The 26,886-nt window shown below is 41.0% G+C and overlaps 1 protein-coding gene across 1 annotated transcript in view; it reads left to right on the top strand.

Moving 5' to 3' along the window:
* The first annotated feature begins 8,408 nt into the window (after window positions 1-8,408).
* LOC121635868 (dedicator of cytokinesis protein 9-like) overlaps window positions 8,409-26,886 on the top strand; it is a 73,829-nt gene continuing 55,351 nt past the window's right edge. The window contains 1 exon segment of the mRNA XM_041979234.1: window positions 8,409-8,570. Within this exon segment, the coding sequence (XP_041835168.1) occupies window positions 8,409-8,570 (162 nt within the window).

The following is a 26,886-nucleotide window of genomic DNA, read 5'->3' on the forward strand; positions in this document are numbered from 1 at the left end:
TTAACTGGAATATTTCACTCAGAGCTAAGATGTGTTTAAATCGTCCCTTCCTTGTTTTGAGCAGTGAAAAAAATAAAACCAGCAAAGTAGGAAATAAACAAAAAATGGCATTTATTGTTATTTGCAGCTTTCTCTTAATATCAGTTTATTGTTTTTATTGTTTTATTAATTGTGATCTGTAAAGCTTTAGGTTGCTTTTACATATTGATAAATGTATAAATGAAATCTATAAAAATAGAAATAAAATTTAACTTTGTGTTTTCTTCATTAATGACAGAAGTTGATAACAAATGTTTTTTGTTCTTTCCTTTGACAGATACAGATGTTTTTGTGCTTCTTAAACCAGTTCATATCTTGTTTAATAGTCTTTCAGATCTGTTTTTTTATTTTGGAAAGAGCTTAAAGCTTTTTACACAAAGTTAACGATCATCCTGGTTTGCTGCATATGGAATCTATTGATTGGCCCCCCCATTAAAGGATTTCCTGGATACGCCCCTGATTAGCTGTCATTTATTATTTTGACCTTTTAGTAAAACAGGTTCTGATAAATTACATTTTTAATACAGACAAAGAATTCCATTAACAAAACAATTTTTGCGTCTCCTTATTAGTTTTTATTGCTGTAATTGTGACTCATTGAAAACCTTTTTGTTAATAAAGTTTTGTTTAAAAAGGACAGTTATAATTTCCTCCAGCAGGGGGCGGTATGGGTCTGTGTCTGCAGTTTTCAGTCACGTAACTCCAAAATTATTATTAAATATCGGTTAATTATGATATATAGGTTAGTTTGTAGATATACAATAAATAAGAGAATTATTTCTACGTAGGTCTCGTGCGCTATGAGGTCAGAAGAGGTTTTAGTTGGAAGATTTTGATGACTTGGATCACAGCGGCGAAAAGGGGGCGTGTCCCTTTGGAGGGAGCATCGCGAGCTCCGTCCTGTTCTCCGGTTCCGGTGGATCAGAGAGGAAAGTTCCCGCCGGGACATCCCGGACCTCGACAGCGACGCGACCGAGCGAGTTTAAAGTTTAACGGAGCCATGATGGAAACGTAAAGGCAGCACCAGGGTGCGTTCAGGGACAGCCCGGAGAAGCCCGCTTCCTCTCAGTACCTGGCTGTCTGATGAAAGGGGGGCTGCGCGATGGCTGCTGCTCCACCTGAGCCCAGGAAGTTCACCCGGGGGCTGAACAAGCCTGGAACCGCCGCGGAGCTGCGGCAGAGCGTCTCCGAGGCCGTGAGGACGTCAGTGTTGGTGGTAAGTCTGGTCCTAAAAAACCCAAGAGGTTCAAGGTAGAAGAAGCTTCAAGTGTTTGTAGTTGCACTAAATACTAAACATCTTCATATAACTCTGTCAGCTACATGGTCCATGGCTGACAACTTTCCCAGAGAGGTTGCCAGGCAACTGAAATGCACACGTGCACAAAAGCATGCACTCTTAGTACACTCTGTTACCTGGCCCCTCCAGGTGTAACCAGAGAGCTCCGACAGAAACAACCAGTAATGATAAAGGTAAAAACTGATGAGGATGCTGCAGGCCGGCTGTTGTTGTTACATAATTGTGATCAATAAGCCGTTTTTCCTGCAGCTCGTGGCCTTTGCTGCCAGTTACAGCGCGAGCTTTTGGTGTATGGAACCAGAACAGTGACATAAGTTTAGTCATTTATTTCTCCATATTTATAAATGAACAAGTAAGGTGAGCTGGTTTATGGATGAAGAGCGTTTTCCACGCGTGATGGACAGATGGGACTTTTACTCTGATGTTTGCCTGTGGACAGGAATCTCAGCCCTCCTCTGATTGGGTGGGCATTAGAGAGATCTGATTGGTTCTTGACTAGGCAGGTAAAACGTTGTGTACTTTTAAAACTGACGTGGATCTTCAGACTTGCAGAATTAACCCACACGTAGATTTTATTTGTACGTGTTACAGTTTGAAATATGGAGACACGAGTTGGAAACTTATCGTAGCTCCACATTTTCCTACTAATCTCCATGTTATGTTCACGTCCATTTGATGGAGGTTTTCTTTTTACAATAAAAAAGGTCTAAAGTTAGACTGAAAATGAAGATTTTTATCCATAGAAAGGTGTGTTATTATAATTCTGGAAAATATTACAGGACTTTAAAAGCTGGATACTTTTTTCTAACTAAAGTTGTACGGCAGTAACTGGCTGCGATCTCAGTGACGTAGCTGGATGTAGCGTGGTCTGATGGCTGGTGGGCTTCTAGGATTTCATGGACCGCCATGCAGAAGCATTTTCTATGCAGTGAAGTGTAGAAATATGGTCCTTCGTCCAATAAAGAGTCAAGTTTACACCATGTGCACGTTTCCTCTCATGGACGACGACGGTGCTGTCGGTGCGAACGGGTTTGTGATGTGGTACCAGGTCACCCTCCTGCACGGCTGGTCTGTTAATCTTTCCTTGTAATTCAAACTCCAGCTACCAGGAATAAAACTAAAGCTCACTGGCTGCTGGAAAGTCTCCTGGTGGAAGTCGCTGCACCAACCGGGGAGATTCCTGCACATTATCCCACCTTTAAAAAGGAAAAAGCTCCTGTTACTGGCCTGGATACCTGCATCTAGTTCAGGTTGAATTAGGAGAAACTCTGTAGCTTTATAATCTGGCTCCCATATAAAATGCCTTCCTGGCTGTTTTTGACCGTGTGCTTACTGTGCAGCTGTTTCTCCTGCACATCTGACATGAGACCAACATGCTGGTCTGGTAAATGCAAACATGGCGTGCTGGACGTGAAAGGTTTTCCCGAAGGAAGCAGGATGGTGCTGGATGATACGTGAGGTCTGTTTGTAGATGATGCACCCTGGTTTTCCTGCTGGATGTTTAGCTTTAAACGTCATCTTGGTGGTTCTGCTCAGGGTGGCATCATGGAAACCCGATCACAACGCTGGCTTGTGTTTAATAATGGATGAGATGATGTCAGATGTCCTGGCTATTTTTAAACTCTCCCTCTGTCTCCTCTCAGTCACACTCAGCACTCCAGGGATCATTAATTATGAAAACCTGCACATGCAATGAATCACCTAGACTCCAGCCTCGAGGCCACGCTTGGATCTAGATTGTTGGGTGTTGATGCAGTAGATGGTGCAGACGTGGTGCCGGTCAGACACACCGTAGGAAACGATGTGGAGGCTGAGCCAAAAACACAGCCCTGTGTTTTTTTGGGGAATATTTAAAATAAAAAAATCTCTATTAATACACTGTTTTACGTACTAAATTTTATACATGCTTAAACTTCATAAATGAATAATTTTTTATTTGTTTTATATATAACAGAAAACATGAAGCCTCACCAGGAAACATTAGAGATTACAGTTACAGTAATATTACTATCTTCATGTTACTTTTATATTTACTAAATTCATCCTGAGGACCGGATTGGACCCTCCGGAGGGCCAGTTTTGGCCCTCGGACCATGTTTGACACCGCTGCTCTGTCTTTTTTCAGACAATTTTGGCTAAATTTGCCAGTGATGAAGGAAAATGAAGCGGCTACTTTTAGCGTGGCTTCAGATCGGAGTCATCAGAGAGGAGCTGGGACGGGTTTGGCTTGATGGTTTCCATCCCTTCTTTATTTAGGCTACCTGGTCCACTGAAGTAAACACCTGCGCTCAGTCTGGCATCTTTGTGGAAGTCTGAGATTCTTAAAGGTCTGTTTCCTCAGGATGATGGACACAACGCAGAAATATTCAACATCATTTTTAGAAAATTGCACCAAATGTGTAAATAGTGCCGCCATCCTTCTCCGAGCTTGTAGGGAAATAAATAAAAGGGCTGTTGTTATTAATGGAGGGAAAGGACAGTGTCATGTGTTCAGCTTAGGGAACAGCTGGGTAAATTCTCACAATCCAAATAGATCTTTCTTAAATAAGAACTCTTTACTGCAAACTGTTATTATTACACCATAAAAAACTGAATTTGGTGAGAGAAGCTGGTTCTGGGCATTTAGGTGTTTCGTCACTGAACCGAATCCACCAAAGACCACTTTATCCTCCTTATTTATAAAGATTCTGACAGTTTTTAAGCCTTACGTTTAAAAACCGATGTTATCACACTAGTATCGATTGATATCAATCCCAACGTTGGTATCGATTAATATTTATATCGATTCCAACGTTGGTATCGATTAATATTTATATCGATTCCAACGTTGGTATCGATTAATATTGATATCAATCCCAACATTAGTGTTGATATTTTCGACATTTGGATTGATGAACCACCATTAAAACTTTGCCAGATTCAACTAAAACTCACCTTGTCAAATATTCCCTTTAATCCCGGGACTGTTTCATTTTGCTGCCTCTTCATGACATTTTTACTATTTTGTTTTAAACCTTATTGATTATTTTTTCTTTGTCTTTTGTATGTCGACCTTGAGTAATGTTATTTTACTCATTTGACTAAAACATTCAGATGTCTAAATCATGCCCAGAACCAAATAATAGTTTAGTAGAAAAGACTTACTGTCCTTCTGTTGTCACACTTCTGGCTTTATTCTTCTGATTTTCTTTTTTTATAGTTCCTCTGACGTCCAATAATACTTACCATTATCAGATTTTTTTCTCTGATTTGAAGATGTCTCTCCAAAACTACTAAAGTTAATAGAGTAGAAAAGATGAGTAAAGTGTGAATGACTGTAGAAAAATAGATTTTCTAACAGCTTCATGGATTTAAACTGGGATTAACAAGGTGCAGCCAGCTGAGTTGGTAAAACTGGGCAGTGACCACAAGCTGGCACGATTTCACTCAGTTCTCTGTTTTGTGTGTAAAAATAGTTTAATGTAGAAAACGTTCACGGTTTCTGAGTCCATCCACATAAAAGGGAAGCAGGAATGAGCAGAATTAGCGCATATTAACCAAGCTGTGCTAGTTTTTATATGATGGGACTAAGCTGAGTGTTTCTCTTCGATATTGTGTTCAGGGATGATGTCCCAGCCTGTCAGAAGACCTGCAGGCCTTTCGTTTGCTTGAATGATGAAATATTTGGCTCAGTGCAAGAATGATGAATCAGTTCAGAACTGCAGAAGAATGAGAGGAGAGTTTGGTTCATACCAACAACGCCTTAACTCATCACAGCTCCGAGATTATTTTTTACAGAACACAATTAAACCAAAAACAAGCGTTTAAAAAGCATCAGTGCAGTAGACGTCATTAAAAAGGTTTCTTTAAAATAAACCAGACGTTACATCGAACAGCTGCAGTAGAGATGGCCTCTATTCACTCACTGGTTTTAAAATCTTCATCACAAGGCCTGTTTTCTGCCTCCTGTCTGAAATAACATTCCCAAAATAAAAGAAGTACATCCTCACAGCTGCCAGGGCTGGACGTATAATCCTGGTATCTACAGTTGAGATGTGTGAGATTACTACAGAATTTACCTGGAACACAGTAAAACATGGAAATACTTTCTCCTCCTAAAAGAAAACCACATTACTTTCAGTGGAAACCAGACAATAGCAGCCAAGTTCACCAAGGAATGAGTAAAGTAATCGTAGGAATGAGTAAAGTAGTCCTAGGAATGAGTAAAGTAATCCTAGGAATGAGTACAATAGACCTAGGAATGAGTAAAATAGTTCTAGGAATGAGTAAAGTAATCCTAGGAACGAGTAAAATAGACCTAAGAATGCGTAAAGTAGTCCTATGGAATGAGTAAACTAATCCTAGGAATGTCCCACCGTGGTGAGACAGAAGTCTCTGGAACCAGCAGCGTCTCTGCTGTCATGTGACTCCTGGTTTGTGTGGAGAAATGATCAGAAGCTCTAACATGGACAGAGATGTTCTCCTGGTTTCTACATTCCTGTAGAACTGCTGGGGTCTGAACTGTGTTTGGTTTGGATGTCGATGCTTGGTGGAGTCTTTCAGCTGAGTTTCTCCATCATGTTGCTATGCTAACTGCTAGCATTGCTACATGCTAGCATTACTGCTTCCTGGTGTCTGCTAATGCTGGACTCTAGGATCTCATGGATCTCATGCTGTAGTAAGTGTGTCAACATCTCTGCTTTCTTCTGAATGTAGAAACATCTTTTCCTCTCTACTGGGGTGTCAGATGAGGTGAGAAGCATCGTCTGGGTTTTTCTTTTCCACTGAGTCATCAGCCTTCAGTGTGCAGTATGTGCAGGGTTTGAATCAGCCTGTTGGAGGCAGCAGTCATCTGTCTGCACATGCCAGAGTGTAGAGAATTTAAACATGTAGAGACAAAGACTTGGGCTCTCTCAGAGCTCTGGGGAGATGAGTGTTATCCATCAGAAGCTAGAGCTACATGATCCAGTTTCATGTAAACAGGAGGCTAGGAAGGCTGCTTGTTGGTTAGTGGTAACAGCATGAAAATGTGGAGAAATGTTACCTGGAACCAGTCTGGTTTAGTAGAGGAAGATATTAGAATGAAGAGGAAGGACACAGATGAGGTGGAAGCCGACCCCAGACCCAGTTTCAGGAGCCCCACAGCCCCCTGATAAAGTCTGGCTCCACCACTGCTTTAGTTTTAGCCTCAATGTCTGGTGTGAAAATCACTGCTTTGCTAACATGTTTGTGATGGGATGTCCTGGCTCCATAGTGCCATACATAGCTCTGAAGTAGTATGGAAACCTGGTGGAGGAAGGATGGGAAGCCGTAGAATTAATGTTGAACATGAGCAGAAAACTGTTTAAATCTGAGCTCCACTACTATCCTATTCCTAGGATTACTTTTCTCATTCCTAGGATTACTTTTCTCATTCCTAGGATTACTTTTCTCATTCCTAGGATTACTTTTCTCATTCCTAGGACTACTTTTCTCATTCCTAGGATTACTTTTCTCATTCCTAGGATTACTTTTCTCATTCCTAGGACTACTTTTCTCATTCCTAGGATTACTTTTCTCATTCCTAGGATTACTTTACTAATTCCTAGGATTACATTACTCATTCCTAGGACTACTTTACTCATTCTTAGGATTACTTTACTAATTCCTAGGATGACTTTACTCATTCCTAGGACTACTTTACTCATTCCTAGGCCTACTTTACTCATTCCTAGGTGAACGGAGCTGCTATTCTTTGGTTCTCACTGAAAGTAATGTGGTTTTCTTTTAGGGGGAAATAGTATTTCCATGTTCTACTGTGTTCCAGGTGAATTTACTCTGACACACACATCCTGATTCTGTAGTAATCTCACGTCTCAGCTCTCTGTAGAAACCAGGATTATACATCCAGCCCAGCCATGTACTTCATTTGTGTTGGCTTTGTTATTTTCAGACAGGAAGTAGGAAACTAGTTCTTGTGATGATGAGGTTAAAGGATCAAACCTGAACAACTTCATAATGCTCCAAGCAAACACTACCTGTGAATTTTCAGAATGCGGCACTAAAACGTGACGACATGCTCGTTCACACGTCCTTATTTTAATCTTTCCCACAGCAGCTGTCGTAGCACAGATTTAGATCTCTGTTGTGAGACGTCTGCTTTCTGCTTCCTGTTGCTTTAACTATGTTTCCGCTGTAATGCTTTTAATGTTTTCTGTAAGGCACTAAATACTAAATAACTTGCCTTGCCTGTTGTTTCCCTCTTTGCTGCGTCATCCACTTGAAAACGGGCCACTGTGTCAACTGCTGATGAAATATTTACACCAGTCAAGCTGGAGAAAATCCTGAGGACAGTTATGAGAAATGATCCTCACATAAACAGGCCTGCTGCTTCACTTAGCATAACCTTGTTTCTGAACAGTGATTTGCAGGGTCTCCAGGTTTGTTCTTGTCCTGTAAGGCATCAGATGTCCATTCAGAGTGTTAACATCAGCCTGGCAACACAGCCTCATGAAGTTAAATCATTTTATGTCCTTGAAGTGAATGATAGCAGAAAGATGCTTGTAATTTTATTATCGCTGGAAGAAAGAGTCAAACATTGTGTGCAGCAGCCGGTTTATGTGTGGCTGAGCAGAGCTGCTTCGATGGTACCAGTCAGCTTGTACCAAGCATGCCGAGTCAGAGAAATGACTAAGCTGCTAGAGTGAGGGGAGGGGAGAGGAGGAGGGAGGAGATAAGAAGTGAAAGTGGCAGGCAGGAGTTAGAGAGAGGAGAGGCAGCGAGGAGCATCCTCATCACCGCAGCAGAGGGAAGAGGGAAGGGAGGAAAGACGGGAATGTTGACGCCCTGCTCCTCTGCTCCACACATTCATCCCTCATCCCTCCGCCGAGCGTCACACAGCAGGAACAGCTCAGCTCTTCGGCTGCGTCTCAGTTTCCAGCAGAATCACTGCGAATCTTTCTCAGCTGATTCCTGAGTGGATTTCAGACCCGTCGGCTCACCTGGGAGGCGACTTTCTCTCGGGATGTGGAAGAGGCCATGACTGGGGGATAAAGTTGGGCTGGTGGATCGGAAGTTAAGGTTTTCCTGTACAGTGGTGGTGGTGGGGGGCAGCATGGGATGCACCACCAGCATGGTGTTCTTGGAGGGGCTGCGCTCCATCCTTGAAAGGAACTGTAGCTACATGAAGGGGGCGGTGGAGCTGGGAGCTCCGGTGGAGGAGGAGGAAACATTGAGTCTTAGGGGATCCAGTCTCTGGACCCCCACCTCGGCTGTGGTAAGCACCGCCTCTGCCTTGTTTGACTCCATGTTTACCACCAAATCACCAAAGCAGACCAGTAAACGGTGCCATACCAGAACAGACCGCCGACTTTCAGTCTTTGTTACTGAACAGAGCAGAAAGTGATACAAACTGGTTAAATATGGCCCTAAATTTATCTTCAAGTGAACAAAAAGAAAACTGAAGCAGCCGTGGTGGTGCTATATCCATCACACATGTGCACCATGCAGCGTTTGGCTCTGATTTCTGATGATATTCGTAGTTTTACTCAGCTTGTTTAACTCGGAGAAACACGGACAAGAAAGTAAACCGTTAAAACCAAAGAAGCTGCATCTGACCGTCGGTCTGTTTCCACCACCGCTCATAACGAAGGAATCAAACAGGTGCTTCCTATAAATACCTGGAGGCCATGATTTACCAGCTGTGTCCTGGAAAGACCACATTCAAACAACTGATGGTCCTTGGGGCCTTTTGGGGACGTGACATTTGGTTGTCATGTTCATTGTACAGTAGCGCAGAACTACTTGGTATAAAAGTTTGTTCATAGCAGGAAAATCCAAACCAGCACATGAGAATCTGCTCCCAGATTTCAGGACAGACATTACACATCGTCTACGAGACATGCTCATAGAAAAATGCTGAGAATAAAAATAATCACCAGTTTATGTGTCGAGCACAGAAAGCGAAGGTTTGCCATGTGGCTGAAGATGCAGTGTTGTCAAGTGGTATCGTATCGTATCAAACATGATATGGTATCATATTTTATCATCTTGTATCATATCGCATTCTGGCTTACCAACCATGGATCAATGTCTAGACCGGGGATCATCACGTAGAAGGCTGGTGGTTTGATTCTAGGATGCTCGGCTCAGAATCTGCTGGAAACATCATTAAAAAACATGGATCCATCCATCATCTTGGCCCACTTTGGGCCCCTTAGTACCAACGTGGCCTGGTTTAACCAGCACAGCCTACCTGAGTATTGTTGCTGACCATGTCCATCCCTTTATGACCACAGTGGAGCATCTTCTGATGCTACTTCCAGCAGGATAATGCACCATGTCACAAAGCTCAGATCATCTCCACCTGCTTTCTAGAACATGACGATGAGTTCACTGGACTCCAACGGCCTCCACAGCCACCAGATCTCAGTCCAGTAGAGCAGCTTTGGGATGTGGTGGAACGGGAGATTCTCATTCAATGAGCCACTGACACCTGAAAAACTGGGTCTGTCATCATTGTAGGGCTCATTTTAAGACTTCCTCCGTTTCTTCTCTGTAGCCTTGTTTCAATCCTTCTCTGTATTTGCAGTTGATGCCCAGGATTTGTTTGTATTATAAGGTCTCAGATTTCTAAGGCTTAGTAATGTCCATATACTTAATATAGATTTGGGATTCTTCATAATCCATTATTTCTGTCTCATCCATTCTTGATTCTCTAACCTTCCTCAGGAAATACTATTTCCCAGCTTTGACAGGTATCTTGACAGCAGTCTAAAGGCAAATATGTTTTTATTCCTCATGGAAAATAAAATGAATTTTAGAATTTTTTCTGTCCTTGTGCACCTGTAAATGGTGGCAGTTTTATTTGTACACGTTGACAACATAATCTACTTAAATCAAATTTATTAACTTTCATGCATCACGAAGTGCTTTACAAAAGAAATTCATAAATACAATGTGATGAAAAATTGTTTGCACTAAAAGAAAATTAAATGACTGAAATTATTAAAACACAAATAAATAATAGGAATTAAAACAGAATAAAGTAAATTAAAAAGGAATTTTATCAAAGTGGAATGTTTTAAGATTTGTTAATAATCTATGAATGAGATTATTTTCTACGTATTGGTAAAAACAAATAAAATACGTAAGTCTCGAGCTTTGTTTTAACTGTTTATACAACAAAAGGAAAGATAAAATGTGGTTTTCCTGCTTGTTTTTTCCTGTAGCCTCGTCGCTGCTGCATTAGGTGCCATTAGCTTTCAGACTCGTCAGAAACGTTTTAATGGACAATCAGCAGTGAGCAGCTTAAGAATAATGGCTTGTGTTGTTCAAGTACGTCCGCTGTGGACCATCATCACTTTTGGATGTACGGTTTTCTTTCATAGCCATTGAGACGCGTTAGACCTCCTACAATCCCGTTAAAAACTATTTTAACTGTATTTATCTACTATTAATGTTTTAATTTGAGGTTCTTTTACTACAACAACATATCATTAATATATGGTTTTATGTTTTCATTATTTGTTGTAAAATAAAATACTAACTTACCGATAAATATATTTAAGCTGACAGCTTACACCAGTATGGCCTCTGGTATCACTGGTGTAGGTTTAATCTCTGAAATACAATTTACATCAGTCAGTAGAAAGTTACCAGACCAGCTTTTCAATTATCCTCGGGTGAGATTTGGTGGAACCAACCAAAATAAGACTCATTTTGACTCATTTTGTGCAGGTTTAATCATAAAATACAAAATGTAAAAAAAGGTTTACTGAAAGGTCTTCAAAGTACCAACAGAAACTTTAAAATAAAACAGGAACCAGCTCAACTACACAAAGGAAGGAACACTGAGACAAGACACAGGGAATTTCACAATAAGACTCATTTCTCTAGATCTGTGTGCCTTGTCAAACTGGCTTTTGGCCTTTTTGAGACCTTCATTAACAGAAGATCGAAGTGGTGAGACTGTATGAAAATGATTCCAGCACGGGAAAGTGATGGACCTGCTGCTGCTGCTGGGTCTGAGACTGAGGACCACGTGGTTCATGATGTTAATCTTTGTCCATACTGATGTTACCATGTTAAAGTGATGTTTAAGGTTCAATATGATTGTTATGCAATAAGCCATTTGCTAGGATACACCAACAAACATGAGTCATGTTTTGTATTGTACCTCCTGTCTTACTTTTAGAGGGGTGATAGGGCCTCTAAGAACATTCATCATTATTATAAAACAAAATTCAGTCTTTCTGCACCTTAATTCAGGTAAACTGACTTTTATATTCATGATTAGACGTTTTAAAATGGAACACGAAATAACTTCTTAATCCAGAACTTTCAAGGGCCCCGAACCTGCAGTGGGCCCCGCGTAAATGGTAAAGTTTACCCCCCCAGTCCAACACCAAGGCATTTAGGGACAACACTGATTAATTACGATCAGAAATTCATCAAAGCTGTTACCCATAATCATTAAAAACAGTTCAGATGTGTAGCTATTTTATCCCTTTCCCAGTCAGACAGTTCCCAGTCAGGCAATTCCCAGTTAGACAGTTCCCAATCAGGCAGTTCCCAGTCAGGCAGTTCCCAATAAGACAGTTCCCAGTCAGGCAATTCCCAGTTAGACAGTTCCCAATAAGACAGTTCCCAGTCAGGCAGTTCCCAATAAGACAGTTCCCAGTCAGACAGTTCCCAATAAGACAGTTCCCAGTCAGGCAGTTCCCAATAAGACAGTTCCCAATCAGGCAGTTCCCAGTCAGGCAGTTCCCAATAAGACAGTTCCCAGTCAGGCAGTTCCCAATAAGACAGTTCCCAGTCAGACAGTTCCCAATAAGACAGTTCCCAATCAGGCAGTTCCCAATAAGACAGTTCCCAGTCAGGCAGTTCCCAGTCAAACAGTTCCCAATCAGGCAGTTCCCAATCAGGCAGTTCCCAGTCAGACAGTTCCCAATAAGACAGTTCACAATAAGACAGTTCCCAATAAGACAGTTCCCAGTCAGGCAGTTCCCAGTCAAACAGTTCCCAATCAGGCAGTTCCCAGCCACTCAGTTCCCAGTCAGACAGTTCCCAATCAGGCAGTTCCCAGTCAGACAGTTCCCAATAAGACAGTTCACAATAAGACATTTTCCAATAAGACAGTTCCCAGTCAGACAGTTCCCAGTCAGGCAATTCCCAGTTAGACAGTTCCCAATCAGGCAGTTCCCAGTCAGGCAGTTCCCAATAAGACAGTTCCCAGTCAGGCAATTCCCAGTTAGACAGTTCCCAATAAGACAGTTCCCAGTCAGGCAGTTCCCAATAAGACAGTTCCCAGTCAGACAGTTCCCAATAAGACAGTTCCCAGTCAGGCAGTTCCCAATAAGACAGTTCCCAATCAGGCAGTTCCCAGTCAGGCAGTTCCCAATAAGACAGTTCCCAGTCAGGCAGTTCCCAATAAGACAGTTCCCAGTCAGACAGTTCCCAATAAGACAGTTCCCAATCAGGCAGTTCCCAATAAGACAGTTCCCAGTCAGGCAGTTCCCAGTCAAACAGTTCCCAATCAGGCAGTTCCCAATCAGGCAGTTCCCAGTCAGACAGTTCCCAATAAGACAGTTCACAATAAGACAGTTCCCAATAAGACAGTTCCCAGTCAGGCAGTTCCCAGTCAAACAGTTCCCAATCAGGCAGTTCCCAGCCACTCAGTTCCCAGTCAGACAGTTCCCAATCAGGCAGTTCCCAGTCAGACAGTTCCCAATAAGACAGTTCACAATAAGACATTTTCCAATAAGACAGTTCCCAGTCAGACAGTTCCCAATCAAACAGTTCCCAGCCACTCAGTTCCCAGTCAGACAGTTCCCAATCAAACAGAAATTTCCAACAATTCCTTATAATGTCTTTCTGTAAATATAAATAAATATGAGTAAAGTCTGACAATATAAATTTTATTATGCTGGACTTTTAAAGCAAACCTCCAAATTCATGTAGGAGCTCAAAATAACGTCAGCTGACTGAATTTATCACAATAATTTGAATTTGATCATTATCATTTTTTGTTTATTTCAGCTTCAGTAGCAGTGATTTGGAAGCAACAGTAACAGTCAGATTAGCAAAGGGAAGCAGATGGAACATAACACTGTTAATTCTATAACACACATAAATATGAGTAATGGAGAGCCTGGGCCCCTGTAGAGCCCTATGTCTAGCAACGCCCCTGTCCTCAGTCTTTGTAGGCATAACTTATTGATCACGAAAGTAACCCAGACTGAACAGATAGATCCAGAATAAACTGTCAGCAATGTGGCTGATATTTATTACTGCAAATTTGAACAAAACAGGAATTCTTAGTTTTAAGATGCCAGGAACTCCTGATGTTTAAACAGAAAAACTTAAATCTAGCAGCAGCCACGTAAACCACTTCCCCAAAATCCAGTAACGTTTCTACACCTACAGGATCCACCAGCTACACATTTCATCCCTCTGATAGTACCTGATAGTACCAGATAGTACCTGACAGTACCTAGTAGTACCTGGATAGTACCAGATAGTACCTGGTAGTACCTGGATAGTACCAGATAGTACCAGATAGTACCTGGGTAGTACTATAGCTTGTGAAGACACTGCACCATGTTGGACGCCATTGTTGTTTAAAAACAGGAAACACTTACCGGAACTGAAGTGAACCATCAAAAGAACTCGGACGTGGTGAGTTTACCGGCCGATACCACCCCTGCTGCCACCTTCAGGTTAGGAGGAGAAACTGCAACACGAGACCAAAAACCATATGAAGAGGATGTGTTGGAACCTTCTATCCCACAGGGAAACCCACCTATCAGCTGGCTTTATTAGTGACTTAAGGAAATTCACTTTATCATATTATACTGGTTATTTTATGTATGTTGGCTTTGTAGTGTGTAATCGTAGCTTTGTGACAGATGATCGGTTTATAGTATGCTGGTGTGTTTGCATAATCAGTGTTTGGGATCAGCCTGAAGGGAATGTTTCGTTTCTTCGGAGGCAACTCCCTCATGCTTTCTCTCTCCAGGGCGCCTGTTTCGATGCATTACATCAGCCAGCCCTTATGCAATTCTCCAAAGACTTATGTAGCTCTCTGTCTTTATATGTACATATGTGTGTGTGTGTGTGTGTGTGTGTGTGTGCACCCCTGGGGAATGGGTGTAAGAGGCTGACATGTTCTAATTGGTTCAAGCTGTGTAAAAACAAATGGACGTCATCCCTCTCCACCTCTTCCTTCCCTCTCTGAACTTCTTTTTTCTTTTTTTTGTAAAGCTCTTACGCAGATGGCCCGTAAACTGATTTGCTCTCCTTTCCATCACACACACATCCTAAGAGACTGTAAGAGATGCTCCCAGTATCGCTGGCACGGTGATGGTGTAAAACGCCATGAATGAAAGACGATGACCTCAGGGTTTTGACAAGAGGCTGATTATTATGCAGAGCTGGTGATGCTGTCACATGGCCTGTTGCCATGGCAGCGATGCAGCACAGTCAGCAGAGCATTAGAGAGCATCACCAAACTCACCTCTGGATCAAACTCACTTCAGTTACTTCAGTGAAGAAGATGCTGTTTCCTCCACTTCCATTTACTAACCCATGTTTTTAAGAATGTGTGATGATTAACTCTTAAAACTCTCCGGAGGTTCATCACTTACACCATCACCAGCGTCTCAGGAATGGTAGTGTGTAACTCTGTGGGGAAGTTGTGATGGATAGCTTACCCTTTAGATGATCTACAGCTTCCTGTGTTTTTACAAGAAGTTTTTTCTCTGAATGCTTCATTTCAGCCAGTGCCTTTGAAACGAGTTCAGCTAAAACAACTTATGCAGACGATCAGAGAACCCTGCAGAGCTAAAGCTAAAACTCATGCACACACTTCCCCGCCTTTTTTCCCTCATGATGGCGCTGAAGCTGCAACAGGGAGAAGTCTGCGTTTGAAAATCAGTCCTACCCATAGCCTGTCATCTCTCTCTCAGCCTGTGCCCCTCATTTTCCAGCCAGTGGAGATAATTGGATGTTATTAATAATGCTTGTTGAGTCAGAAAGCTTCCACCACTTGTAGACGTGTCTTTGTTGGGGGAGTTGTGTGTCTTCAGCATAAAGGAGGGAAAAAAGCATCAAACATGAATTTATGCCCAAAAATTCCTCACTGAAAACTTTAAATGCCATCATTCTGAAGCACACACTGCAATAGAAAACTGAGCCAATGAAGATTAAAGTGAGCGAGTGTCCTCAGAGAGAGCTAGCTGTATGGAAGAACAAGTCCTCTACAGTTCCTCAGGCTGCAGGGTGAGGGTTGCATGGCAGAGCCGGATGAGAAGGAAGTCTGCTCCAACAGACCCTGCTGTGAAGGTGCTGTTGAGGATATATTGTAGGGGCTCTTCAAAGCAGAGGGGAAGTAGTCACAACGCACACGGAGCTTTAGATGTTGTTATTTTGGCTGCTGAAGGATAATTTTAGGAATTCAAACAAACTGAAAAGGATCTAGGATCACAATCAAAAGTGATTCTTTCCAGAAAGAATTTCACATTTTCATCCATCTGACCACAGACCAGGTTTCCACTTTGCCTCAGACCATAAGAGAGTTATGATAATTATTGTTATTTTAATAACTGAAATGATTAATGAAGCAAAGACCAGGTGGAACCAGAGAGACGTTCTTCAACTACTGTGGTTCGATGTGCGTTGATTTTCTTTAGATTTGGAGTATTGTTTTCTTTGCAAGAAGAAGAAGAAGAAGAAGAAGAAGAGCTGTTTTCTGTGATTTATTCAGAGAGATTGTTGAAATGTGGCCTTGTAAGGTCCTTATAAACCATCTACGATACAGCTGCTGTCGGTTCTTCGATCATAGTCACGAAATAAAACAAACACATCTTCTGATGCTACCATCTACCATCTTGTTTCCATCCTCCAAATTCAGTATCTCTGTCTGGTCTCTAATGCGCCCCCTGGTGGAATCCTCCGGTAACAACCGTAGTACACAAGCAAGTACAAGAACAGTTACGGAGCAAGATGAATACACAAACACAAGTTAAAAGCAGGAATTTTCCAGCTCACATATTCCAACTTACCAACGTTAATTTCTGAGGGCGTGAAGCAGCCATGATGGTCACGCGTACTGAACCATTTAAACGCTGCTCGGTTGCTGGCACCACAAGCGCTGTCACTTATATCAGGGTGTCCTGCTTCGGTCCTCGAGGGCCTGCAGGTTTTAGATGTTTCCTGCTCCAGCACACCTGATTTATATTAAAATGACTCTCCTGAACACCTTGTTGTCAAGTTCTGCCAAAAAATGTTGACCCATTAATTAGATTAAGCACTGCAGCAGAAAACATCCAAAACCTGCAGGACAGCAGCCCTACGGAGGTTTTCCAGCATTTCTATCCCGTCCAGGAGGTTTACAATCCAGCCACTAAATGTAGTTTTATTCAGAGACTCTATCTGGTAAATCCACAATGATCCATGATAACAGCATTATTTATCACATTTCACCATAAAAACATCACCATCACTACTATGTTGCTAAGAGACCTCTATTTAGACCTGGACATGATGATGAAGCCACTTCCTGTCAGACTTTCCACCAATCAGAGAGCTTAGATTAGCTGTTACAGACTGGTTTATACTGGGATTAAAAACTGCTACAGACTGGTTTATAATGGGATTAAAAGCTGCTACAGACTGGTTTATACTGGGATTAAAAGCTGTTACAGACTGGTTTATACTGGGATTAAAAGCTGTTACAGACTGGTTTATACTGGGATTAAAAGCTGTTACAGACTGGTTTATACTGGGATTAAAAGCTGCTACAGACTGGTTTATAATGGGATTAAAAGCTGCTACAGACTGGTTTATAATGGGATTAAAAGCTGCTACAGACTGGTTTATACTGGGATTAAAAGCTGTTACAGACTGGTTTATACTGGGATTAAAAGCTGTTACAGACTGGTTTACACTGGGATTAATAGCTGCTACAGACTGGTTTATAATGGGATTAAAAGCTGCTACAGACTGGTTTATAATGGGATTAAAAGCTGCTACAGACTGGTTTATACTGGGATTAAAAGCTGCTACAGACTGGTTTATACTGGGATTAAAAGCTGCTACAGACTGGTTTATACTGGGATTAAAAGCTGTTACAGACTGGTTTATACTGGGATTAAAAGCTGCTACAGACTGGTTTATAATGGGATTAAAAGCTGCTACAGACTGGTTTATACTGGGATTAAAAGCTGCTACAGACTGGTTTATACTGGGATTAAAAGCTGCTACAGACTGGTTTATACTGGGATTAAAAGCTGTTACAGACTGGTTTACACTGGGATTAATAGCTGCTACAGACTGGTTTATAATGGGATTAAAAGCTGCTACAGACTGGTTTATAATGGGATTAAAAGTTGTTACAGACTGGTTTATACTGGGATTAAAAGCTGCTACAGACTGGTTTATACTGGGATTAAAAGCTGCTACAGACTGGTTTATACTGGGATTAAAAGCTGTTACAGACTGGTTTAAACTGGGATTAAAAGCTGTTACAGACTGGTTTATACTGGGATTAAAAGCTGCTACAGACTGGTTTATAATGGGATTAAAAGCTGCTACAGACTGGTTTATACTGGGATTAAAAGCTGTTACAGACTGGTCTATATAAAACAGAAAAAAAGGCTCAGAGTTTTAAGGGTTAAAAGCTGGTATAACTGTGATCCCAGACTTTAGGAGCAATATTTATAAGCGTAACCTGCACCTCTACTTGCGGAGTTGAGTTTTTATGCTTTAAACTTTTCATCTCATCTTATTTTTATCAGCTGTTTTTTATTTCTAACAGTGAAACAAGAGGCAGGTGGGGCGAGCACACGACAGCGTGATCTCTGGGCCTCATCCAGGTTTCTAATGAGGGAGTGGCTGATATTCCCCCTCCTCTCCCACGTGCACTAATCACACACTGTTCATACAAACACACATACTTCCAGCTGCACAGCTTTGAGGGTGGGAGGAGTCGTGATGGGAGACAGAGCAGGGGAGGGAATGGGAGAGGGAGGCCGGACCGTCAGGACTCAGGGAATCTTGCTGGAAGCTTCAGCAGTCCTACAACCTTCAGAGGCTGAAGGCAGTTTTCTGCCATGCAGGTTCACACCTGGTGGTGAGCTCCACACTGGCAGGACGGACCACCATGCAGGGCCGGGGAGGAAAAGCCCCCAAAAGGGAGATGGTGATAGAGTCTCCACAGCAGTACAAGAGTGTGGCTGAGATAGAGGCCGAGGTGGAGGCAGGGTCACAGGTGGCAGCGGTGAGTTTCTGCTCTACCCTCCTTTTCTTTGCTTTAGTCCTCTCTTCTTCTGAGACTTGATAGATTCTGGCTGCTTAAACAAGCTTTTTAAAAGAATCTCAGCAGCTTTGAAGAGTCTTTAAAGAGGTTGGACGGAAATGGGGAATAGCAGTGTGAGGATTTGCCTCCCCAGGGAGCTGGATGCTGGTCTTTTTTAGGAAATGGAGCACATGTGGCTCCCTTTGTTCATTAACTGTTCCTCTGCCTCAAGGTGGACAAGTCGGATGCAAAGTTGGTGCAGTGAAGGAATCAAATGCACCAGTTTCTTAATGAAAGCTGAAACCTGACAGCACAACCATCCATCAGCCTTCACTAGGACCTCGGTCATTTCATATAGTGTCTTCATGCGAGTTAGTTCTGGAGCTCACAGCTGCTTTCCGTTAACTTGTCTGATGGGAAAACGTCCAGCTGATCCGATGATCTTTTGCATCCAGAAAGCTGAGGCATATGGAGGATTGGTTGGATAAAACATGGCCGAACATATGTTTAATTGGTCTCAGTTTGTGATGTATTTCCTGGTTCCAGACCAAGAGGCTAATCCATGTAATCTGGATCTTGTGTGTGGAATGACGACATAACATTCGCTAATGGTGCATCTGGCTGATGAAGCTGAGCTGCAGGGAAATCCTGTGATGTTGAATTCATCATATTGTTAGCCAGAGGCTGCTTGCTCCACTCTTGGTGGAGTTCTGCACACAAGCCCCCTTTAACCGGCTCTGCCGTGGTCAGGTTCCCATAATCCATCATGCTTTGTGTGAGCAGTGATATGGAGACGGAGATGAGCTTAAATCCAGTTGAAGTTCTAAGACTTTAGTTTCTCATCCACGATTTTCATTTGGGAAAAGCCACACCAGCTTCCCTGCTTTCAGCTCATGTTCTGGGCTTTACTGAACACAGGAAAATCACACTGTTGCTGGTTTTTCATCATGTTCTAAATAAAATCCGTAATTTCCTAAATGTTTGGCTTCAAGGCCCTCCCAAAGCAAAGTCTTCTCCTCTAACTGTAGTCATGTTCTTCAGTAAGTCTCTTTACGTTGGTAATATGATCACTCCAGTGTCCTGCTCTGCAAATTAATATAAATGGGTTATTTCTCCATTTTTTCCTCATAGATCTTCATTACTGTTACACACTAACTTTAATGGTCTCTAGGAGATGAAATTACTTTTTAATCATCTTTATTTTCCACCACTACCACCAGGTGGCTAAAATTTCCATGTAAATATTCTGAATTTTGTTTTAGCATCACATGAAGCGCAGAAGTAAAACATCTCAACTGCTGCATGACTGGCTTGAAAGGCTTTTACATGAAGCCATACTAGTAATTCTCAGTATGTTTTTGTGTAGAACAAAGTGGCTGAGCTTTCCTAAAACATCTCATTTTGGCCATAAAATTTTCTTTATGGCTAATATGAAATGCTAGAAAACCAAACCTGTTTCATAGTTTATCTAATCTAATCTTATGTGGGCTTACTTGAAGAAAAACTGGGAAAATAAGAAAATTATCTTTATAATTTTTGCTGGCATCATCATTTGGTCAAAATTTCAATCTGTTTTTGTTTGTTTCTACACACCTAGAAAACGTACAACATTCCCTTTAGAAACCGCTCTAGGTAACGTCGTGTTGACACGCTAAGTGTTAGCATGCTAACCCTGTAAATAAAAAAATTAATGTGGTGAATGTTATGTCCACTAAAAATTTGTACGTTAACACCATTTTTACATCACTAACCGCACACTTCATTTTAAATGTCAGCTAGTGTTTGATTGCTAATCCAGAAAATATAGACGTGGTGAATATTATGCTAGCTAAAATTTAGCATGGTAACACTATTGCCATCAGTAACAAGTGGGTTGCTGAGTGCTAACTGATAGCTTGCTAACACTGAAAATGAATAAATGTGATGAATATTATACCAGCTAAAAATTAGTATGTTAACATTATTCCCATCAGCAACAGCTGTAGGCTTCTTAATGTTGAATGCTAAGTGTTAGCATGCTAACCCTGCAAAGAAATGTGAACATTATGCTAACTGAAAATTAGCTTGTTAGCACTATTGTTGTAAATATATTAGAATGCAGTGGTTAAAAATGAGCTTGAAGCAAACCAAAGGCTCATTCTGTTAACATGCCACCGTAGGACACTTTTTATTTGAGGCTAGTTTGGAAAGTTTTAACCAAGTATGCTTAATCTTTTTATTAATGGAAAGAAAGGGAAACTCAAACCAACTCAGACCAAAATATCCAGTCTGTGCTGCTGACACCTAATTATCAACGACATTTCACTTAATTAGTTGTAAAAACATTTTTCTTGTTGGTTTACTTTGTCAGAGCCAAACAATTTTTCTTTTCTCTTCTCAGCCTTTATGCTAACCTATAAACTCTTGGCTGTTACAATGCATGTAGGAGGACATGCAAATGTTCTTAATCCACTAAAAATGCTGCAACTGTTAAATGCAAGAATCAGTCTTAGTATAGTTATAAACAGATGGAAGTCTTGTTTATCTACCCTTAATACGAAGATTTAGCCACACATGTGCATCATGCGTGGGAATCTGCATGCTAGATTGACAGTGAGGGATTTTTTGAGGGATGGCATCCTCAGGCGATCCCTGAGGTCTTTTCTGGGGAATGTTACGCTGATGTCTGTAGTCCTGAGGGAGTGTAATGTCAGGAACTGAGCTCTGCTATCTTCCTCACAGCCAAACAGCTCTTTCATGGATTTTCTGTTATGAGGATGTGCTTTGGAATGAGGAGTGTACTCCTGGAAATTCTCAGATGAGCTTGTAGAGCTGCATTGACCATTTATCGCATTCAGATTTCAAACGTGAGCTCATGACACTGTGACTGGTACCATGGCTCACAGAGACTCTCGCTCACCCATCCAGCCCCTTCGTCATCCAGCATCCCCTCTTCTCGTAACCCACATTCACGGCTATCTCTGCCAGTTCCTGCTGCTGTAGCTGACAGCCGGCCTTCTGGGAGAGGACAATGGCAGCTTGTTGTCCAGACAGTGTGAATACAGCTCATTTCCCTCTGTAACTTATCCTGTACTGATGTTAACTGTACAGTCACAGGTTTAGAAAATAAACAGACTGTTGTTTAACCCTTAAACCTCCAGCAGGTCTCCCCAAGCTCCATCTCCTCCACCACCAGGAGCGGTAGCATGTAGCTCTGTGGGGTAAACTGTGATGGATAGCTGCCCTTTAGCTGATTGACGGAAGTTTTCCAGCATTTCTATCCCGTCCAGGAGGTTTACAATCCAGCCACTAAATGTAGTTTTATTCAGAGACTCTATCTGGTAAATCCACAATGATCCATGATAACAGCATTATTTATCACATTTCACCATAAAAACATCACCATCACTACTATGTTGCTAAGAGACCTCTATTTAGACCTGGACATGATGATGAAGCTTAGATTGATGATAACGTCCAATCAGGAGCAGCCAAAGATCAACCAGTGAGCAGAAAGTTCTATGTGTGTGTGAAAAGAAGAAAAATAATGCTCCTCTATGGCTGGAATAAAGCCAAGAAGACGTTTCTGATGCACGGTGGCGCCACAAAGCAGCTGCTACACACTGGTTTATACTGGGATGAAAAGCTGCTACAGACTGGTTTATACTGGGATTAAAAGCTGTTACAGACTGGTTTATACTGGGATTAAAAGCTGTTACAGACTGGTTTATACTGGGATTAAAAGCTGTTACAGACTGGTTTATACTGGGATTAAAATCTGCTACAGACTGGTTTATACTGGGATTAAAAGCTGCTACAGACTGGTTTATACTGGGATTAAAAGCTGTTACAGACTGGTTTATACTGGGATTAAAAGCTGCTACAGACTGGTTTATACTGGGATTAAAAGCTGTTACAGACTGGTTTATACTGTGATTAAAAGCTGTTACAGACTGGTTTATACTGGGATTAAAAGCTGTTACAGACTGGTTTAAACTGGGATTAAAAGCTGCTACAGACTGGTTTATACTGGGATTAAAAGCTGCTACAGACTGGTTTATACTGGGATTAAAAGCTGCTACAGACTGGTTTATACTGGGTTTAAAAGCTGCTACAGACTAGTTTAAACTGGGATTAAAAGCTGCTACAGACTGGTTTATACTGGGATTAAAAGCTGCTACAGACTGGTTTATACTGGGATTAAAAGCTGCTACAGACTGGTTTATACTGGGATTAAAAGCTGCTACAGACTGGTTTATACTGGGATTAAAAGCTGTTACAGACTGGTTTATACTGGGATTAAAAGCTGTTACAGACTGGTTTATACTGGGATTAAAAGCTGTTACAGACTGGTTTATACTGGGATTAAAAGCTGTTACAGACTGGTTTATACTGGGATTAAAAGCTGCTACAGACTGATTTATACTGGGATTAATAGCTGCTACACACTGGTTTATACTGGGATTAAAAGCTGTTACAGACTGGTTTATACTGGGATTAAAAGCTGTTACAGACTGGTTTATACTGGGATTAGAAGCTGCTACAGACTGGTTTATACTGGGATTAAAAGCTGTTACAGACTGGTTTATACTGGGATTAAAAGCTGTTACAGACTGGTTTATACTGGGATTAAAAGCTGCTACAGGCTGGTTTATACTGGGATTAAAAGCTGTTACAGACTGGTTTATACTGGGATTAAAAGCTGTTACAGACTGGTTTATACTGGGATTAAAAGCTGTTACAGACTGGTTTATACTGGGATTAAAAGCTGTTACAGACTGGTTTATACTGGGATTAAAAGCTGTTACAGACTGGTTTATACTGGGATTAAAAGCTGTTACAGACTGGTTTATACTGGGATTAAAAGCTGCTACAGACTGATTTATACTGGGATTAATAGCTGCTACAGACTGGTTTATACTGGGATTAAAAGCTGTTACAGACTGGTTTATACTGGGATTAAAAGCTGTTACAGACTGGTTTATACTGGGATTAAAAGCTGTTACAGACTGGTTTATACTGGGATTAAAAGCTATTACAGACTGGTTTATACTGGGATTAAAAGCTGTTACAGACTGGTTTATACTGGGATTAAAAGCTGTTACAGACTGGTTTATACTGGGATTAATAGCTGCTACAGACTGGTTTATACTGGGATTAACAGCTGTTACAGACTGGTTTATACTGGGATTAAAAGCTGCTACAGGCTGGTTTATACTGGGATTAAAAGCTGTTACAGACTGGTTTATACTGGGATTAAAAGCTGTTACAGACTGGTTTATACTGGGATTAAAAGCTGCTACAGACTGGTTTATACTGGGATTAATAGCTGCTACAGACTGGTTTATACTGGGATTAGAAGCTGCTACAGACTGGTTTATACTGGGATTAAAAGCTGCTACAGACTGATTTATACTGGGATTAATAGCTGCTACAGACTGGTTTATACTGGGATTAAAAGCTGTTACAGACTGGTTTATACTGGGATTAAAAGCTGTTACAGACTGGTTTATACTGGGATTAAAAGCTGCTACAGACTGGTTTATACTGGGATTAATAGCTGCTACAGACTGGTTTATACTGGGATTAAAAGCTGTTACAGACTGGTTTATACTGGGATTAAAAGCTGCTACAGGCTGGTTTATACTGGGATTAAAAGCTGTTACAGACTGGTTTATACTGGGATTAAAAGCTGTTACAGACTGGTTTATACTGGGATTAAAAGCTGTTACAGACTGGTTTATACTGGGATTAAAAGCTGTTACAGACTGGTTTATACTGGGATTAAAAGCTGCTACAGACTGATTTATACTGGGATTAATAGCTGCTACAGACTGGTTTATACTGGGATTAAAAGCTGTTACAGACTGGTTTATACTGGGATTAAAAGCTGTTACAGACTGGTTTATACTGGGATTAAAAGCTGCTACAGGCTGGTTTATACTGGGATTAAAAGCTGTTACAGGCTGGTTTATACTGGGATTAAAAGCTGTTACAGACTGGTTTATACTGGGATTAAAAGCTGCTACAGACTAGTTTATACTGGGATTAATAGCTGCTACAGACTGGTTTATACTGGGATTAAAAGCTGTTACAGACTGGTTTATACTGGGATTAAAAGCTGCTACAGACTGGTTTATACTGGGATTAATAGCTGCTACAGACTGGTTTATACTGGGATTAAAAGCTGTTACAGACTGGTTTATACTGGGATTAAAAGCTGCTACAGACTGGTTTATACTGGGATTAAAAGCTGTTACAGACTGGTTTATACTGGGATTAAAAGCTGCTACAGACTGGTTTATACTGGGATTAAAAGCTGTTACAGACTGGTTTATACTGGGATTAAAAGCTGCTACAGACTGGTTTATACTGGGATTAAAAGCTGTTACAGACTGGTTTATATTGGGATTAAAAGCTGTTACAGACTGGTTTATACTGGGATTAAAAGCTGTTACAGACTGGTTTATACTGGGATTAAAAGCTGTTACAGACTGGTTCATACTGGGATTAAAAGCTGTTACAGACTGGTTTATACTGGGATTAAAAGCTGCTACAGACTGGTTTATACTGGGATTAATAGCTGCTACAGACTGGTTTATACTGGGATTAAAAGCTGTTACAGACTGGTTTATACTGGGATTAAAAGCTGCTACAGACTGGTTTATACTGGGATTAAAAGCTGTTACAGACTGGTTTATACTGGGATTAAAAGCTGCTACAGGCTGGTTTATACTGGGATTAAAAGCTGCTACAGGCTGGTTTATATTGGGATTTAAAGCTGTTACAGACTGGTTTATACTGGGATTAAAAGCTGTTACAGACTGGTTTATACTGGGATTAAAAGCTGTTACAGACTGGTTTATACTGGGATTAAAAGCTGCTACAGACTGGTTTATAATGGGATTAAAAGTTGTTACAGACTGGTTTATACTGGGATTAAAAGCTGCTACAGACTGGTTTATACTGGGATTAAAAGCTGCTACAGACTGGTTTATACTGGGATTAAAAGCTGTTACAGACTGGTTTAAACTGGGATTAAAAGCTGTTACAGACTGGTTTATACTGGGATTAAAAGCTGCTACAGACTGGTTTATAATGGGATTAAAAGCTGCTACAGACTGGTTTATACTGGGATTAAAAGCTGCTACAGACTGGTTTATACTGGGATTAATAGCTGCTACAGACTGGTTTATACTGGGATTAAAAGCTGTTACAGACTGGTTTATACTGGGATTAAAAGCTGCTACAGACTGGTTTATACTGGGATTAAAAGCTGCTACAGACTGGTTTATACTGGGATTAAAAGCTGTTACAGACTGGTTTATACTGGGATTAAAAGCTGCTACAGACTGGTTTATACTGGGATTAAAAGCTGTTACAGACTGGTTTATATTGGGATTAAAAGCTGTTACAGACTGGTTTATACTGGGATTAAAAGCTGTTACAGACTGGTTTATACTGGGATTAAAAGCTGTTACAGACTGGTTTATACTGGGATTAAAAGCTGTTACAGACTGGTTTATACTGGGATTAAAAGCTGTTACAGACTGGTTTATACTGGGATTAAAAGCTGCTACAGACTGGTTTATACTGGGATTAAAAGCTGTTACAGACTGGTTTATACTGGGATTAAAAGCTGCTACAGACTGGTTTATACTGGGATTAAAAGCTGTTACAGACTGGTTTATACTGGGATTAAAAGCTGCTACAGACTGGTTTATACTGGGATTAAAAGCTGTTACAGACTGGTTTATACTGGGATTAAAAGCTGTTACAGACTGGTTTATACTGGGATTAAAAGCTGTTACAGACTGGTTTATACTGGGATTAAAAGCTGCTACAGACTGGTTTATACTGGGATTAAAAGCTGTTACAGACTGGTTTATACTGGGATTAAAAGCTGCTACAGACTGGTTTATACTGGGATTAATAGCTGCTACAGACTGGTTTATACTGGGATTAAAAGCTGTTACAGACTGGTTTATACTGGGATTAAAAGCTGCTACAGACTGGTTTATACTGGGATTAAAAGCTGCTACAGACTGGTTTATACTGGGATTAAAAGCTGCTACAGACTGGTTTACACTGGGATTAAAAGCTGTTACAGACTGGTTTATACTGGGATTAAAAGCTGCTACAGACTGGTTTATACTGGGATTAAAAGCTGCTACAGACTGGTTTATACTGGGATTAAAAGCTGTTACAGACTGGTTTATACTGGGTTTAAAAGCTGTTACAGACTGGTTTACACTGGGATTAAAAGCTGTTACAGACTGGTTTACACTGGGATTAAAAGCTGTTACAGACTGGTTTA

Source organism: Melanotaenia boesemani, chromosome 24 (assembly GCF_017639745.1).
Source record: "Melanotaenia boesemani isolate fMelBoe1 chromosome 24, fMelBoe1.pri, whole genome shotgun sequence".
NCBI lineage: Eukaryota > Metazoa > Chordata > Actinopteri > Atheriniformes > Melanotaeniidae > Melanotaenia > Melanotaenia boesemani.